At 38.3% G+C, this 13,631-nt stretch overlaps 1 protein-coding gene and 1 long non-coding RNA gene across 2 annotated transcripts; both read right to left on the reverse strand.

The window, feature by feature from the left end:
- Positions 1 to 5,067: 5,067 nt before the first annotated feature.
- Positions 5,068 to 7,024, reverse strand: LOC107791616 (transcription factor bHLH51). The gene is made up of 2 exons (XM_016613709.2): positions 6,355 to 7,024; positions 5,068 to 5,855 (listed from the first exon to the last, which is right to left on the reverse strand). The coding sequence occupies exons 1-2, from the start codon at positions 6,535 to 6,537 to the stop codon at positions 5,406 to 5,408; spliced, it is 633 nt and encodes a 210-aa protein (XP_016469195.2). The 5' UTR covers positions 6,538 to 7,024; the 3' UTR covers positions 5,068 to 5,405.
- A 1,143-nt stretch (positions 7,025 to 8,167) lies between these two features.
- On the reverse strand, positions 8,168 to 13,253 carry LOC142180341 (uncharacterized). Its single transcript, XR_012708838.1, has 2 exons — positions 12,977 to 13,253; positions 8,168 to 8,994 (listed from the first exon to the last, which is right to left on the reverse strand). It is a non-coding gene; the product is annotated as an uncharacterized LOC142180341 (long non-coding RNA).
- Between the last annotated feature and the right edge of the window lie 378 nt (positions 13,254 to 13,631).

Here is a 13,631-nt window from a genome sequence, read left to right on the forward strand (position 1 = left end):
TATTGGGCCTTGCCAGGTACCCACGGCAAGGGATCGACGATGTCCATCCCTTATTTTATGAACGGCCAGGGGGAGAGGACCGAGTGAAGTATCTCCCCCGGTTGGTAAATCATCGGGGCATGCCTCTGGCATTCGTTACACTTTTGGACGGAGTCTTTCGCATCATTTTCCATCTCGTTCCGATAATTACCGGCTCTGGTTAGTTTCCAAACCAAGGACTTAGCAACCGAATAGTTTCCACAAGTTCCCTCGCGTACTTCCCTTATAAAGTAGTCGGTCTCCCCCGGTCCCAAGCACCTTGTTAACGGACCGTAATACGATCTTCGGTATAATTTTCCACCAACCAAGCCAAACCTGGCAGCCTTAGTATGTAGGGCCCTTGATTCATTGGGATCTCACGACAATTTCCCTTTCTGAAGGTAGTCTATGTATTTATTTCTCGAATCCCAAGTCAATCTTGTTGAGTTTACCACGGTGTGACCTTCCTCTATCACTGAGTTCATCAATTGAACCACTGCTTTGGAATTGAATTCATCGAAGTTGACTGAAGACCCTAGATTACGCAATACATCGGATCGTTATTTTGATCTCGAGGTACATGTTGTAGGGTCAATTCCTTGAATTGGTGTAAGGTTACTTGCAACTTATCCAAGTATATGCACATCCAGTCCTCTTTTACTTCGAACATCTCATTGACTTGGTTAACGACGAGGAGGGAGTCACACTTGGCTTCGATCACCTCAGGCCCCAAGCTCTTAGCCAATTCTAATCCTGCAATCATGGCCTCATATTCGGCTTCGTTGTTAGTCAATTTCACAGTTGTAATAGATTGCCTTATTATATTACCCGTAGGCGGTTTTAAAACGATCCCTAACCCGAAACCTTTCGCATTAAAAGCACCGTCCGTGAATAGGATCCAAACCCCCGAAGTAGTCCCCAAAGCGAGCAGTAATTCTTTCTCAACCTCGGGGATCAAAGCCGGTATAAAGTCAGCCATGAAGTCTGCCAAAATCTGAAATTTTATAGCAGCTCGGGGTTTGTACTCGATATCGTACCTGCTAACCTCTACAGCCTATTTGGCCAGCCGGGCCGAGAACTTGAGTTTATGCATAATATTCCTCAGCGGGTACGAGGTCACGACATATATGGGGTGACACTAAAAGTACGGTTTTAACTTCCTATATGTGCTCAATAAAGCGAGTGCTAATTTTTCTAAATATGGATACCTTGTTTCGACATCGCCTAGGGTTCTACTAACATAGTAAATAGGAAACTCCGTACCTTCTTCTTCCCGAACCAGGACACCACTTATCGCTACCTCGAAAAATGCCAAGTAGAGGTATAGCTGCATGTTTGCCTTCAGGATGTGCAGCAAATGAGGGCTCGACAGGTATCGTTTGAGTTCTTCCAAAGCTGCTGACATTCCAGGGTCCGGGAGAAGTCGTTATTCTTCTTTAGTAATGAGAAAAAGTGGTGGATTTTGTCGGACGACCTCGAAATAAATCGACCCAACATGGCTATCTGCCCGGTCAATCTTTGTACTACCTTGACGTTGTCAACTACGGTGATATCCTCTATGGCTTTTATCTTGTTCGGTTTAATCTCTATTTCCCAATTAGATACCACAAAACCGAGGAACTTGCCCGAGCTGACCCCGAAGGCACACTTCTCTGGATTCAGCTTCATGTTGTATTTCCTCAGTATGTCGAAGGTTTCCTGCAAATGCTCCTCTGCTCGCAGGGACTTAACTAATATATTGTCAATATAAACCTCCATTGATTTTCGTATTTGTTCTTCGAACATCAGGTTAACTAAGCGTTGATACGTGGCATCGGTATTTTTTAGCCCAAACGACATTACATTGTAACAGTAGGTATCAAATTTAGTTATAAAAGAAGTCTTTTCTTGATTGCCCGGGTCCATCTGAATTTGGTTGTACTTGGAATAGGCATCGAAAAAACTCAGTATCTCGTACCCGGCTGTCGCATCGATCATTCGGTCAATGTTAGGCAAAGGAAATGAATCCTTTGGACATGCCTTGTTTAGGTCCTTATAATCTACACACATCCTAAGTTTGTTTCATTTTTTAGGCATGACCACTACGTTAGCTAACCAATCAGGATATTTAACTTCCCGAATGGAACCTATTTTCAGAAGTTTAGATACCTTATCTTTGATGAATGCGTGTTTGATCTCGGGCTGTAACCTCCTCTTCTATTTGAACGGGCAGAAATTTGAATCCAGGATCAATTTGTGAGTTGTCACCTCCGGTAGGAACCCTGCCATATCTAGGTGCGACCAGGCAAAAAAATTGACATTAGCTTTAAGGAATTCAATAAGTTTTTTCCTGAGCTCGGGAGTTAACCTCGTGCCGAGGTATACTTTTCTATCCGGCAGGTACTCGATCAGTATGACCTGCTCCAATTCCTCGATTGTCGATTAGGTGGCATCGGTATCATCGGGTGCTATAATGGATCTCAGGACACCGTAATCATCCACATCGTTTCTTGTGTGCTCTTCCTGTTTTCCTAGCCCGGTTAGGGTCGGGACTGCTGATTTCTATTTGGTTTCTTTCTCTCCGACCAGTCCCCTACTATTTGATGTCATGACCGCGGGTACCGAGACCACTTCCTCGACAACGAATATCTCCTTTGAGGCCAGTTGTTCCCCGTAAACCGTTTTGATTCTACCCGGAGTGGGAAAATTCAACGCTTGACGTAGGGTCGAAGGCACCGCTCTCATGTTGTGGATCCATGGCCTCCCGAACAAGGTATTGTATCTCATATCGCCCTTGACTGCTGAAGATGTGTATAAAGATTTGAAGACGAAATATGAAGATTTGAAGATTAAGGATGAAGAAATGAAGATGTAAAGAAGAATTCGTAAAGATTTGGGGGAATGATGAACAAGTAAATATTTCGAGGGTAACTCAAGAAGATTCGAAATCGGAAAGTAAAAAAGTGAAAAAAGAAAACCGAAGCTTTTATAGGAGGGAAATATTTAATGCATGATGTTTCTCATTCAAGGACGGTCAATCGGCGGCTGACACGTGTTCGAAGTCAGAACGACGCGATTGAGGGGACGTTTCACTGACTCATCAGCCCATTTGTAGCGTACGGTGAAAGGAACCGGGGTCAGTTAGTCACTTCTCGTCATTTCGATAAATCTGCTCTCCGAAAAGTGAGGGGACTATCTGTGTACGGGTAAAATCGAGGATAAAGTTACCCCCGATTTTTCGGTAAAGAAATGAGAGGGAAGCACGATCTAATATGACCTCGAGTAAAGCTGAGTGGTTCCACGTCTCAAAGTCCGGGGAGGACGAAGGGTGCATCCAGGAGCGGATACGGCCGAGCATCAGGTCCAAGCAAAGTGAAGGGTCGAGACTAAGGGAAAAGACGGTTAGACACGATAAATAGGGAGCCGTAATATCCGCCCTCAACCGGATGTTACGGCGCAAATCTCGCCTGACATCAACTGCATATCAATGTTTACTGGGTGGAGAAGATTTTTTACCTTATTTAGACTTGTACTAGAATTGAAACTCCCCTACTATATAAAGGGGAGAATCCTATATTACTAAGGGAAAAGGGCCAAATATACCCCTCTACTTTTATATATTGTCTATATTTAACCTTTGTTATACTATCGGGCCAAATTTACCCCTACTGTTATACTATCGGGCCAAATTTACCCCTAGTAAACTTTTAAAAATACCCCTTGATCTGTTAAGTAATCCAAAATCTCTCAAATTCTTTTTATTTAAATTATTTATTATTTTTCTTGCTCCATTATTTTTAAAAATTACTATTGATGTGAATGTTAAAGTTACTAGACTATACAAATTATTCATAATTTATTTTAATTACCAATGCACCCATTTCTCTTCTTGTAATAAATAAAATTGGTTTAGAATTTTATTTATTTTTCAACCATATACACACCGTAGAATTTAGTGGGTCTACGTGTTGTGTATTATATAAAGTTGATCATCATGTATGTACATGTATATTCAAATATATTTTGTCATTGCCTGGTTAGTATAGAGTTTGATCGACTAACTTAAGAGTGCACAATGTGTAGGCATTTAATTAAAGCAAAGTTGAATTAGACAATGTAAAGTCTCCGAGGAACTTCAACTTCAATTACTAATACTCGCAAAGTCTCCATACATTTGGTGCAACGAATTCATTAAAATTGGGATGCTGTAAATACTTTTAGAATTTAGAAAAGCTACCTAATTTAGATTTTTTAATTTACTATACTTTGTTTATTCAATTGTATTATTTAATATATTTTTTTCTCTAATTTAAATGCCAATTATTTCAAAAATAGTGGACCAAGAAGAACAAGTGATTTAAATAAAAGAAATTTGGGAGATTTTGGATTACTTAACATATCAAGGGGTATTTTTAAAAGTTTGCTGCTTGTAGTGGTAAATTTGGCCTAATAGTATAACAGTAGGGATAAATTAGGCCCGATAGTATAACGGAGGTTAAATATAAACAATATATGAAAGTAGAGGGATATATTTGGCCCTTTTCTCTTTATTTTTTAGGACCACTGTTGACGCGTATATCAAAGTAATAAAGTTAATTTTTACTCTTTAACTATTATTCAAAGTGTTCTTTAGCTGCTTGTTCGTTAAGTCGTAACCGAGCCCGTTCTGAGGGCTAGATCAGAACCGATTTCCAAACGTTCATTGCAAGGCTAGAGTTAATTATTCATTCATTGCAAGGCTAGAGTTAATTATCCGTTACGTTTGGTTTGATCGCACGGATTTTCTTTTAATTCAATTATTTATTGTTCATAGTTAATTCGTGTTAAATTAAATTATATATTCTTTCACCGCGTATAAATTTAATTGTTACTCGTTTTTTAAGGGTTCAACAAATCATAATCTGGCTTGTCTCCCGTATGTGCCATATGCAATGACCTCTCTCGGCGATTACTTCATATAGTTGTGACTTGTACTTTAAAATATTTTACTAACAAAAATAGTACGTATGTCATATGCGGTGGAAACTGGAAACTAGGATACTGCAACTACTACTATATTGAACACTAAGGTTAAAAAAACAAGATGTTTGACTTGGCTATTAAGATTATTGGACATGCAATATACTTTCTCAGACAAATAACATACTGAACCAGGGACTATGAAAATTGGCAACAAATTTAATTAAACAAACCTGTTAAAAAAATAAAAAATAAACAAAGACCTGCTGAGCGAGTCCAATCAACACTTGAGTACTGCACGGACACAATAGATCAAAACAAGTTTAGCTGGTCCAGTGGCAAAGACACCCACTAGGCTGAATTGAATCCGAACCTCGTTGAGCTACTCCAGCAAGCACTCATTTCAAAAGCTCAATATGTAAGACCGGAGATTAAATAAACAAAAAGAATTAAGAAAAATTAGCAGGCAAGAAGAATCTCTGCCTCTTACTTTTGATACGATAATTGGATGTAGAAGGGGAAATAGCAATTCTACTAAGCACCACTCTAAGAGACTGTTTAAGAGAATTCAAGCAAACACCATTAATGGACTTAACCACGAAAACGCACTTAATTCTGCCACCCAAACTAGTTATATTAGCCTCCACAGTTGTTAGTTTCATGTTCTTAAGCGCCCTGTTTAGCTCTGAGAACAATTCAGGTCGATCATCACAGCATAGACAAACCTTGAGAAATATGCTATTGCTGGAATTTTCATGATTTTCTTCCTCATCTAAATGCTCAATTATTACTTCATCAATGTCAGTTGGAGTGTTCACTACTTTGCTGATTTCCTTTGCTCTTCCTTTTAAATCTTTAACGTGCTCAACTACACTTCTAAGTAGAGCTGCCTTATCCATCTGCAAGTTAAATGATTTGGTAAATCATAGAAAAAGCATTTGATACATGGAAGATATATTACCCATGTTTAGGATAGTTTAGTATGTTTGATATGATGGAAGTTATTTTCTATGAAAAATATATAGTTGGAGCATTGGCGGAGCCAAATATTTATATTAAGGCGATTCAAATAAATACTTTGAATATCATAGCTGAGATTTGAACTTATGATCTAAGCAACTTTTGAACCCCTTCTACCACTTAGCTAGAATTTTTCGTTAATATATTAACCAAAAAGTTTGTTCTTACCCTATTTGCACAGTTCCCTCTTACTAGCTCCACCCCTAAATTGGAGCAAGTAATTAATATGAAGTTAAATTAAGATAACGTATAAAGAAAATGACTCCGTCCATTAGTGAGAAAATTCATTTTCCTTCTACTGATTGAAAACATTTTCCTTTCTCTAGTAACCAAACATCAATGGCCTTCATATATTGTTTAGACAAAATAAAAGCTTACCTTTTCAGAGCTGGGAATGAGTTTTCTAAGAGTGGAAAGCTGAGCATTAATTCTGTCTCTGCGTCTTTTCTCAGCTTCACTATGGCTCCTAGAAGCACTTGCACTTGTATCTTCTTCAAACTGTTTCAGATAAGTGTTGAGACCAATAACAAGGGTTTTCACAAAGTTGAAAGGAGGTATCATCACAAGTATTTGGAATCAATGGAAGTAGAAAAGGTGAAGCAACAGCAACTTCTTGGAAATGATGAAAATGAGTCTCAGTTTCAGTTTCAGTTTCAGTCTCAGGCCAATATTCAGAACATGAGGAATTATCCATCATGTCCCTATGTTCTAATTTCTCCCTCAATGATCTTGGCATATCTTGTGTTTTAATTTAAAGAACCATAAAAAGAGATTTGAGTGTCACTGTTTATGCACTAGTAGCAGCTAGATATGAGTGATCTTCAAGTACTGATGCTGATGTGTGTGATATCTAGTAGCCTTTAATTGGTCAAATGAAAAATCATATTTGGCCTTATCACTTATCACCATGTCATTTCAATGTGACAAAAAAGTTTTTTGTCTGAGCTCCCTTTACCAACAGACACTTCCATGAACAATACTACCTTAAATTCCAAGGGAGCATTTACACTTTTATGGCAGTACATAGAATTTTAGGTTTGCCTCATATAAACATATAATTTGATCTTTGTAATAGCATATAAAGCCCCCATAGAATCAGGCTACAGATTTTCCAGTAGTTATACAACTATAAAATATATTAATATATACAAAAATGTCATTAGGCAACTGAAACTTGTCAAATAAAGGGATATGAAAATTGAAAGTCGCACATAAAGTGATTTCTATAAAGTATACCTAATGATGACGAAGGGAATTTAACTAAAAAGGTTTCTTAGTCAAATAAGTCATCCCCTTCATAGACGATAGATATAAGAAAAGAGTTACTCCATCTTCATAGTGGGGAATGACAATACATAAGATGTTCTTTTTTTCCTTGTTCATGCATTTTGTGATCAATCATTTTGATGTGTAGAGTTTTGCTCACTTTATATAAATGTAGCATGTAAGAATTTCCCTGCAGAAGAGTACAAAAGAGCTTCAATTAACTACTACCCCTTAAATCATGGAGTAGGGTCACAATTACTCTCCTTGTAACTTCTACCATAAAGAAGATTTAAAATATTGATATGACTAGCAATCTACCATTCCCCTTTCATCAAATCTAAATTGAATTGTGTGGTCCTTGTAGTTCCTTCCTTTCTCATTTTTCCTCAATTTAATACTATATAGTTTACTTTCAAGTGCTGCTGCATTTATGTTCCGTTACTTAGTTTCCTCTTTTTTCTCTAACCAGGCCCCCATCATTTTGTTCAATTATCCTTATATCCTTACATCTTTGTCGGTGTCACAGTAGAAATGAGGGAAATACTGAAAACAAATCAGAAAACATATAGTGAAATAACGACAAGTCTGAGAAGGTGTGTCCCAGAAGAGGATTAGGACACAAGTTGGATACGCATGTAATGAAATTTCGGCAACGTCAAAATAGCAAAGGACACACTGCACATGCCACTGGCCAAATCAAAATGGAACAGTTACCATGAACGCAATATGCTCCTCCAAAAGGAAAGGTTGATGTTGGAGTTGGGGATAGGAAGAAAGGGGAGGGGGGGATTGAAAGGTAATGCAATAATTCAACACGTGATTGCAAGAAAAGAAAACACTCAATCTAGATTCAGCAAAGATTTTATCCGAACTATAGATGTTTGAAAATTTCAATGAAGTGCAAGAACTAATCAGGGAACCCATTGACAGACCATGGAATTAAGCTCGTGATTTCAAGTCCAACCATCAAATATATTTTACATTTGCCTAATGAAACTACATCACAAAGCATACTGTTGGACAGCATCTTTAGTAAGAAATCTAGAGGAACCATGGCCAGATATATAGACATGACAAGAGAAGCACTTGTTGTACATAACACTGCTAACATTGGTCCTCACGAACAGGGGCAAAGCTAGCTCTTTGGTTAGGGGTTCGACCGAACCCCAGTAGCTTTGATCCAAACCTTGTATTTGTCTAAAATATCCATTAAAAATATATAAATTATTAGAACCCAATAACTTAAAAGGACTATAAGCCTGAACTCATAAGCTTCAAATTCTTACTCGGCCTCTGCTCATGAATGGGTGAAAATGTTAAGTTGTATGTCCCAAAAAGCCAAGGAAACTAACCACCCTGTGACCATCTATCTCAGCTGTACCGGCTGAGAACCCTGGCAGCCCTAGATTTCTCTCGCTATGAATGGTGATTCTCTTCAAGGTTCGTTCCATTCTGAGAAAGATGCAACCCCCTGCAAAGTTTTGGAAGTTACTGTGAACGACCATTTGAAACTTTTCTTGATGACCGAGTTTAACCACCAAGCTGCATTGGAACCTCTCTCTTAAAGATCAGTGGATAACATAATTCACAGTAGGCGTATTATTTTCAGACCAGAGCTTCCAGCACCATTAGCAACTAAAATATTACTATAATTAGTGACTGAATCTGTCTTCTTAAACCCAGCATCTGAGAGGGATATTTGAAGTGCTGAACCTTCTGCACTGAGGCACTTCTTCGAGATGTGCTGGTAGTCTAGTAATGAATTATGGTGATACAATGGTCAGCTCTTCTCCATGTATATTTACATGTATTGTACAAAGCATCTCATAAATGTTTAAACAAAAATCATTGAGTTTTCCCGTAGAGTCTGATGTCATTGCTGGCTGTCCAATGACTATCAATAGACTCAACCCCCTCCCACCCAAAAGCGGCAGAAAAAAATAAAGACTCTATGAAATGCCTTCAATAAATTCTTGAACAATGAAAATGGCCAAAACCAGCAAAGACCAAAGCAGCTAGAACTTTAATCAAATACTAGATATAATTGATGTTGATAATATGCCAGCTATAGCAAACCGTTTCACTAGGTCAAAGGGCAGGATGTCGAGAAAACTGGGCAGAATATGATGCATGAAGTCTGGCTATTATCGTTTTGTGATACGAAAATAACTTTGGGGTGTTTGATCACTATCATATGTTAGTTACTTTATATAAGAGGTTTGTAGGAGGCCATAAACCTTTTATATATTTCTCATTTTGGGAAACGCATTAGAAATATTCAGATATTATCTCACTGGCCTGGAATCTAACATTTTCTGCTTCCACTACATATTTTTTGTGGAGAAAGCAGCAAAAGCTGCCATTAAGCAATTCAAGAAAAGCCTATGCTGCCCAGGTTCTTTCTCGGTCTCAACAGCTTAAACAACAAGTGTCTGCTGCCTACGACAAATAGGTTCTAGATGGACTCTTCTAATACAAGAAAGGAAGCTTCTGTGTGATTATGTGGAAGCCCTGAGGTGCGAAGAAGAATTGTGCAAGGCCAAGGCCACAAATAAATGGTAACCAGTTGCTGATGCTAATGATGCTTTTTTTTACAAGGTAAAATTTTATAGAAAAGGTACCAGCTTGTATAAAAGAATTACATAATTCATACAAAGATCAACCAGACAAGCTAGAATTTCCATGTATTGTGCCAAGCTAACTGCTTTTTTTTTTCTCAGACGATTAACTCAACATAGAGCAAGGAGTACATTTATCAGGAGACATGATCAAAGAGGGAGGGCGATCACTAAGTACAATTGAGCAGTAGGAGTGTCTACTCACATTTGTTAGTGAAGATGAAATTTATAACACACTGCTAAGTGATTGATGACTAAGCATAAAGCTCCACGCCGTGATGGTTTTACAGCAGAATTTTACCAACATAACTGGCTCACAGTGAAGGCAGAGGTAAATTGCATCTTTCAACAACTTTTTGTAATCATTAGCAGAGAGCTATCTGCTGCTCTTAATTGTACCACTATTATTCAGTTCCTAAGGTGAAGACATTACAAGGACTTCCAGCCCGTATCAGGAATGAAAGTCATTCAGACACTGATTTTCAAGATTATTACTAAGCGATTGAAACCGCTCATGACATCTTTCATCAGTAATTGTCAGAATGCTACTGTGTAAAGAAACAGCATTACAAATAATATGCAGAATTACCATAAAATGATGGGAAACCTAGGTCCAATGAAGGAGGACATAGCTCACGGCTCCAAGCTTATGATAAGAAAATTGTTTATTTTTTTCGATGGATGTACTCAAAGCTTTTGGCTTTGCAGCATTACAGATAATATGCAGAATTACCATTAAAATCATGGTAAACCTAGGTGGAATCTAAGTTGCGGACTCTTCGTTTTTGGTGCCGCACCAGTCTCGACACGGGAGGGGAGCGGGTGCGGGAACGGGATACGTCCCGGATTCGGTCAACTAACTTCGGACACTTTGACCCGAGCCCATCGACAAATTTGGGAGGAAATTGAGATTTTGATTTCTCAAAATTAAAAATAAAACATATTTAAGACATGCGAAATGGCATACCTTCAATATTATAGTACTTTTATCTCATATTTGCAGCTTTGTGCTCCAAAAAAACCATGAATTCAAGGGGTCGTGTTCTGAGTTCGGACTTATAGATCTATTTTTTATAAATTTGAATTTTTTTTGCCGAATCCCCACACCCGTATCCATACCTAGGATCCGCACCCCCCGAATCTTAAAATTTAGATTTTGCTGAATCTGACACTCGGATTCGTGCCCGTATCGAATGCCCGCACCCGAGTCCGAGCAACTTAGGGTAGAATGAAGGTGGACAGAGTTCACGGCTTCAAGCTTATTCAACTGTTTATTCTTAATGAATGTACTCCAAGCATCTTTTGGCATTTCCCATGAGGTCACCTCCCGAATAAAAGTCTTTCTCCATCTTATCTTATCAAAAAATAAATAAATAAAGTCTTTCTTCACAATGCTAAGTCCTACATGAACTTAAACGGTTCCTTAACCCCTCCACCCTCCGGAGGGGGGGTGGGGGGAGGTTGAGTTAAGGAGATTCTATACCTCCTTACCTGTTCCACTCGCCGTTGAGGTCCTCACATGTTTGTTCAACACAAATATTGCTCAGCAGGAATTTAATTTCCTCCCTACATTGCACATGTTTTTTGTGGGTTGTCTCTTCATTGGTGTTTGCTGTTAATGAGAAGTCCACCCATACTCCTTGTCAAACAAGTTGTTGATCAATTTGGAAACCTGGTTTATTCCTAATATGCCAAAAAGTGCTAAAGATTTTGCTGGCTTACCTGTTGATGATACTAAAAGATCAGCCATTGGTGGGTTTCAAGAGGCACATTGTTCCTGTCGACTATTAGGCACCTCACTTATCTCTTCCGAGCTGGATCAAACATTGCATAAAGCTTGCAGAGAAAATCTTAGGTAGAATACGAACTTGATCAAATACGGAATCCAGAGTGACTAAAGACGCTAAGCTTGTTTTGTTTGGTATCAACACATATTGGTTTAGGCTCTTCATATTGCCTAAAAAGAAGCAGGTTATCAGAGCTATCTCACAACTGTTCCAATAATACTGCTATTCTTAATCAAATTTGGAATATTTCTGAAAAGGATTCTTAGTGCAATTAATGGGTTCAGTGTTAACTTAGAATAAGAATTTTCGGGTAGTCTCAGATCCTCATAATTGCTCATGGCGTTAAATCCTGCAACTAGAGTACTAGACTTTTTATTCATTATCAAATTGCACATGATTGTGATATTTCTGTATGCTATAATTCTTCGCATTCTTTAGGACCATGGCATGAGGTTTTCTCTCCTAATTGCTGCAACTGTCATATTTGACTCTAAAATAACCGATTTGACTGTGGAGTATGGGCGGCATTAACCAACCAGAATCAGAGAAATGCTCAACTAGTCAACTTTGGTGGAGCTTCTAACGGTTCATTTACCATCAATAATGCCATAAAGCAGAGGCCTCTAACTTGGGCTACAGTGCTTTGTTTCGCAATACGGATTTCAAGGATGGATTCATTCTTTGGCTTGCTATTCTAGATAGACTTAAGCATTACTCAAAAGTTGAAAATTGTGGACACTGAAAGTTGTTTGTGTAACAAACACCCTGAAAATGTACCCATCTGGCAGCATCTCTTACAACAGAGGTTAGTACATAGAGATATTTGCCTTTGGCCGGAGAACTCAATTGGTTGATTCGAGTACTAAACGGAGAGAACTGTGCAGCTGTATCCTGAAGTACTCTTCCAGTGGCAATTTACTTCCTATGACAGGAGTGGAAGGAATTGAAGAGTGCTTCAAAATTAAGCTCGTCCAACTACAACCCCCTTTTATCTGTGATCCAAGAGAAATTGAGTACTTGCCACAAATCTAGAACTAGAGATAAGTGGGAGATGAACTAAAGTTTGGGCTTTCCTCTACACATTTTCAATCTGTAAAGAGTATCCAGTCGGAGCTCCATGGTATTTATTTGTGCGTGTGAGAGAGATAGAGCGTAGTAAACTACCAGTTCAGACCACAATGCCTCACGGAGGACAAAATTGAGCAATCTTTTGGTGTATAGCAGCATGTAAATTTCTACCATGTCTAGAATTATATCAACAATGGGATATTAAAAGTGTAAAGCAAGAATTGGTTATACAAGAAAAGAGAGGGAAAGAAAGAAACATACTGTTGTTGAAAGCCCCCACAGACTTGGAAACAGCTACTGTCTCCTCCCTTATTCTGGTTCCTCAAATGAGGAGTTGAAGACCCTCTACCATGAAAAGTGCTGGACAGTGAAGACTGCAGAAATTAACGGTCGCTGACGCTGAGGAACAGTGTAATCAGCACTGGTGCACTTGGAACACTGCTTCTTCTTCACTTGCAAAATGAATGGTGCACATGGGGGCCCCGATATTATCCTCCAATATATTTTTCCTAATGGGATCTGAATTTCTATGATCTTACTGTTTCCCATGAACATAAAACCAACCAACAAATACATAAGCTACTGTTTTCCTTTTTTATTTTTGGTCTCAGAAAAGAAAGTCATTTCTAAAAGTGTATATGGAAATTAAGATATTAAACTTAAAATTTTACATGTAAATGAAAATTAAATTTAGAAGTGTTAGAAGCTTTTATTTATTCACTATGATAAAACTTTTTCTCGACATATATAATTTCCACCGTTAATTTCGTTTATTCACTGAAAAACTATATGAGAAGTACGTATAATCCATTTTTTGGGCAACGCCCATCTTTATTATTGTCCAGTAACTCCAGTTATTGCCAAGGAAACTGTCCAAGAAAAGCATGTTAGACCAAATTCTTCCAGAAACTTATCA

The sequence above is a fragment of the Nicotiana tabacum genome, chromosome 4 (assembly GCF_000715075.1).
Source record: "Nicotiana tabacum cultivar K326 chromosome 4, ASM71507v2, whole genome shotgun sequence".
NCBI classification, from domain to species: domain Eukaryota; kingdom Viridiplantae; phylum Streptophyta; class Magnoliopsida; order Solanales; family Solanaceae; genus Nicotiana; species Nicotiana tabacum.